Source organism: Geotrypetes seraphini, chromosome 11, assembly GCF_902459505.1.
Source record: "Geotrypetes seraphini chromosome 11, aGeoSer1.1, whole genome shotgun sequence".
NCBI classification, from domain to species: Eukaryota; Metazoa; Chordata; class Amphibia; order Gymnophiona; family Dermophiidae; genus Geotrypetes; species Geotrypetes seraphini.
In genome coordinates this window covers 93462393-93466643 of record NC_047094.1, presented here as the reverse complement: position 1 = coordinate 93466643, position 4251 = coordinate 93462393, and the positions used below count along the sequence as shown (strand labels likewise).

At 43.3% G+C, this 4251-nt stretch overlaps 1 protein-coding gene across 1 annotated transcript; it reads right to left on the bottom strand.

Moving 5' to 3' along the window:
* Nucleotides 1–462: 462 nt before the first annotated feature.
* HRH3 (histamine receptor H3) lies at nucleotides 463–3958 on the bottom strand. The gene is made up of 4 exons (XM_033962605.1): nucleotides 3718–3958; nucleotides 2859–3025; nucleotides 950–1359; nucleotides 463–874 (listed from the first exon to the last, which is right to left on the bottom strand). The coding sequence occupies exons 1-4, from the start codon at nucleotides 3956–3958 to the stop codon at nucleotides 463–465; spliced, it is 1230 nt and encodes a 409-aa protein (XP_033818496.1).
* Nucleotides 3959–4251: the final 293 nt, after the last annotated feature.

The following is a 4251-nucleotide window of genomic DNA, read 5'->3' as shown; positions in this document are numbered from 1 at the left end:
GATTAGAGTGCTGCTGGCCCGACACTGTTCTGCAGGAAGGTATTTATGGTTGCGGTCGGTGGGGTTCAGATGGGAGGGAAGGATGAAGAGTCAGCGGGGGTTTGGCGGTTCGGCTGCACACTGGGGGCAGCAGTAGGTACTCAAGGGTTCTGCTGCACAAGGGATGGGAGGGAGGGAAAGATGGAAACTGGGCAAGGGTTCTGCTGCACAAGGGATGGGAGGGAAGGAGGGAAACTGGGCAAAGGGTTCTGCACAGGGGGATGGGAGGGAAGGAGGGATAGAAAGATGCTGCAGAGGGAAGGCATAAGGGAATGGGTGAGAAATGCCCAGAAATAGCTAAAAAGAAAAAAATTAAAAAATTTAAATTGAATCAGGTTGGGCAGACTGGATGGACCATTCGGGTCTTTATCTGCCGTCATCTACTATGTTACTATGTAAATATTGTAACTAGTGCTGGCTGATTCATTTGCAGCAGATGCTGAATGAGCTGCGGGTCTGGATCTTGAGTTTCTGGGGGCACAAGAGCTTTCTGAAAGCTCTCTTGAAGCTGTAATGACAGAGTGGGTAGAGAATGGGGTTGATCGCAGAATTCACCCACAGAAGCCAGAAGGAGGCCTCGTACCAGGCATTAGGCACACACCGGCCTCGACAGGCTGCTCGGATGATCATGAGCAGTGTATAGGGCGCCCAGCAGAGTCCAAAAATGCAAACGATGACTGCCAGAGACTTGGCAACTTTCTTGTCCCTAGACAGGCGGAAACGCTGAGCAATGCCCAGCGACACCATCTTCATCCGTTTCTCTAATGAAGTGGTAGAAGCAGAGTTTCTGTAGCTCCTTTTCAGGGACTTAAATCTCCTTCCCGTTGAAGCAGAGCTGCCCCCCAAGGATGTCAGAGAAGTTCTTTTCACACCCCCATTCGCAGTCATTTGTGAGTGAGAAGTTTCGTACTGGTGAAGATCCAGGGCTTCCCTTGAAAGTTTCTGTTCAACTTGACATTTTAGAGAATGGAGCTGGGACTCCGGAGCCACGTTCAGGTCTTCACTGAAGGATGGGCTCTGAACTCCTAGTGAGGTGTCCTGTCGTGATCTGGCCCGTTTTTGAATGTTCAGATATATGCTTAGGTTGAAGAAAGTCACACTGATGAAAGGGGTGAAAAACTCCAGTGTGGAGGCTGTGATGAGAAAATACCAATTATAATAAAATTCGACAAAGCATTCCCCATCGGGAATGTTGCTGTTACCTGCCAAGTGTTCCCAGCTAAGAATAGCAGGTCCATAAAGCAGAAAAGCTGAGACCCAGACAAGCATCATCTTCAGCACTGCATGTCGGCTGTTACTCTGCTGAGCTCTGTATGTCACCTGAAAACGCAAAATGTAGCCTTAGAAATGATTCATGCCTTTTACTGACAACAGTGCTTTATTTGTTGAATTGCTACCTAATCTTTTTCTGTAGCTTTCAAATAACCAGCTATTTATGGACATGTATAGCCACTGTTTTCAAATTCAATGTTCCGGTACTCTGGAGTTATAGCCCTTTGTTGAGAATACTTGCATCCAGCCTACCTACTTATGACAAATAAAAAGCTGGGATGGTACAGGGTATTTGATAGGTATACATTAACCTTTTCCTATCGTGTGTCCTGGATGACGGGACATTCCAAAAGTGTCGTTGCCATCGTATGTCCCATACTAATAAAGAGCCAGGAACACAAAATATTTGAATTTACAGACTTATGACTTATTTACATTATGTTTACAATAGCCTTAAATGATAACGGTGAATAATACAAAACTTTGCTAAAATAATAACGATTGGAACCAGCGTAACGTAAAATTTATTACGATAGGAAAAGGTTAATAGACCGCTTCTCACAGAGATCTTCAGTCTGTCCAGAACTTTAATCACACGTTATTAAGTATAGGAAATGATTTATCAGACAAAATAAGTATTCCCTTCCAATTATCATAAAGAATGAGTTGCTTTATAAATGGTTTATGCAGATGGGCCTACTTGAAATCATGTTCATGAGTTAAGTGCTAACTAGTCGCAGCATCTGAACCGTAATTGATGGTGGGAGTATGAAGACAGATGGCGCTTGAGAAGAAAACCTTTGCAAAATATATTTCTAATGCCTTCTGGGGCAAACTGTTCATAAATTACCACCCCTTGTATCTGCAGAGCGGTGTACGAAAAAGGACCACCGAGAATCATCATATTTTAAAAAGCACAAATTAACTTAGAAAAGGCAAAGGTTCTTTGAGAACCCAAAGTTCTCAAGGTTCGCCTGCAGTCCTGCCTCAATAACAACTCATTGTCATAGCATTCCGAATCCAGTTTTCAAGTGATTTGCTCTTAAGAAAGGTGAAGCATCTATGTCAGGGGTGTCCAACCTGTGGCCCCGTGGAGTATTTTGTGTGGCCCTGGTCGAGGGCAATGCAGTGTTTTCCTCTGCTGCCTCTGGGTGTTTACCATCTTGCTGGCTCCCTCCTGTGTCTTGCTGCAGCGTTTGCACGTTTGTGCGGCCCCAGAAACATTTTTTCCGGCCATTGCGGCCCAGTGAAGCCAAAAGGTTGGACACCCCTGATCTATGTCATATGTAATTTACAGTGGGCATCTTCGGTACACTGAAGACCTATCTTGTTTATAATTCCACAAGAATGAAGATGGAAATGCACACTAGAATAATTTATTCAATATAAACTGCAAAATGCAGTGATTATGCACAAATTTGAGTATATTACTTGCTGAACCATCGCACAGCTTCAAATCAGAGATTACGATGGCATAGAAGAAAAGACAGAAGAAGAAAATTAGCATCTGCATTGATTTTAATCTTATTGGAAATTTCAGTACTCACCGCTCTAGTTACTGAAAGAAATCTGTCATAGCTGATTAGTACAATATTAAATACGGAAGAAGTGCAGAGCAGATAGTCAAAAACCAGCCAGAGCTTACATATACTTCTCCCAAATATCCATCTTCCTGTCAATACATAGGGTACATATAGTGGAATACAAAATGCACCTGGAACAAGAAAACAACATTATAGTCAATCAGTATTTTGTGTTGATCCCCTGTATATAAAGGAGGTAGTTAGGATTAACTGAAAATTGCTTTCTATGCAGGGTATGTCATTCAGTTCACTTCATTTTTAGAATTTAAAAAAGCTACCTGTAGCTTGTGTGTCTTTTTCATTCAGAGGCAACACCTATTACATAAATTATGCCTCCACTGCATTTCAGTTCAAATGAAATTTTTAACTAAAATTATATTGCTACCACATAAATGCAAGCTGAATTCCTTCCATAAACAGTGGTGCAATAATGTAACAATTACTTCATTGGTCTTGATTTTATTTTATTTATTCAATTTTCTATACCGTTCTACCAGGGGAGCTCAGAACGGTTTACATGAATTTATTCAGGTACCCAAGCAGTTTTCCCTCTCTGTCCCGGTGGGCTCACAATCTATCTATCGTACCTGGGGCAATGGGGGGAATTAAGTGACTTGCCCAGGGTCACAAGGAGCAGCGAGGGCTTGAACCCACAATCTCAGGGTACTGAGGCTGTAGCTTTAACCACTGTGCCACACTCTCCCCTTTTACTGACCTTTGGCGTGCTCGGTGCTAACTGACTAGCATTTCTCAGCTAATGGCTAAATGTGGAATATCAGATTCACAACGAATTACAGTAAATGCAACCAACAAGGTACTTTACCTACTAGAAAATCTGAAATTGCCAGATTGAGAAGGAAATAGTTGTTCTGGGTTCTGAGGCTGGAGTCTACCACAAACGCCAGCATGACCAGAGCGTTCCCAGTAACTGTGGTAATTATCAAGAGAGTCATGAGAACAGCTAAAATGATTGTCCAGATGAAATTAAAGGTGGCGGGAAAAGTCTCCGCAGTTCCTTCTTCCCCCCGGGAGGTGTTAAGCCAGTTCTGGCGGGAGCTGTCCATTTCAGCACCACGTCGCGTTGGACAGCTCCACGGTCTGGCTCATAGCCCACGGCCATCGGCGGTCGGTTTGCAAGGGTTTCCTCAGCCCCAGCTCGCTTACTAACTTTCACAGCAGACAATACCCAATAGTTCGCAGAAGAAACCTAAAGGGAATGGTGGAAAAAAAAACTACTGGTACCGAAAGAAAATGTCGAAACATAGTTCCAAATTCCAGTATGCAATATTGATTCTCCCCGCAGAAGGGCGATTTCCTTTCTCTTGCCTTCAGCAGCTCATGTGACCTAAAACCTTCA

Coding starts and splice junctions, on each gene's coding strand:
- HRH3 (XM_033962605.1), bottom strand. CDS start 3,958: ATGGACAGCTCCCGCCAGAACTGGCTTAACACCTCCCGGGGGGAAGAA. Junction 1,360..2,858: donor TTCTTTCAGTAACTAGAGCG/GTGAGTACTGAA, acceptor TTGCGTTTTCAG/GTGACATACAGAGCTCAGCA. Junction 875..949: donor GAAGCCCTGGATCTTCACCA/GTACGAAACTTC, acceptor CTTGGGGGGCAG/CTCTGCTTCAACGGGAAGGA.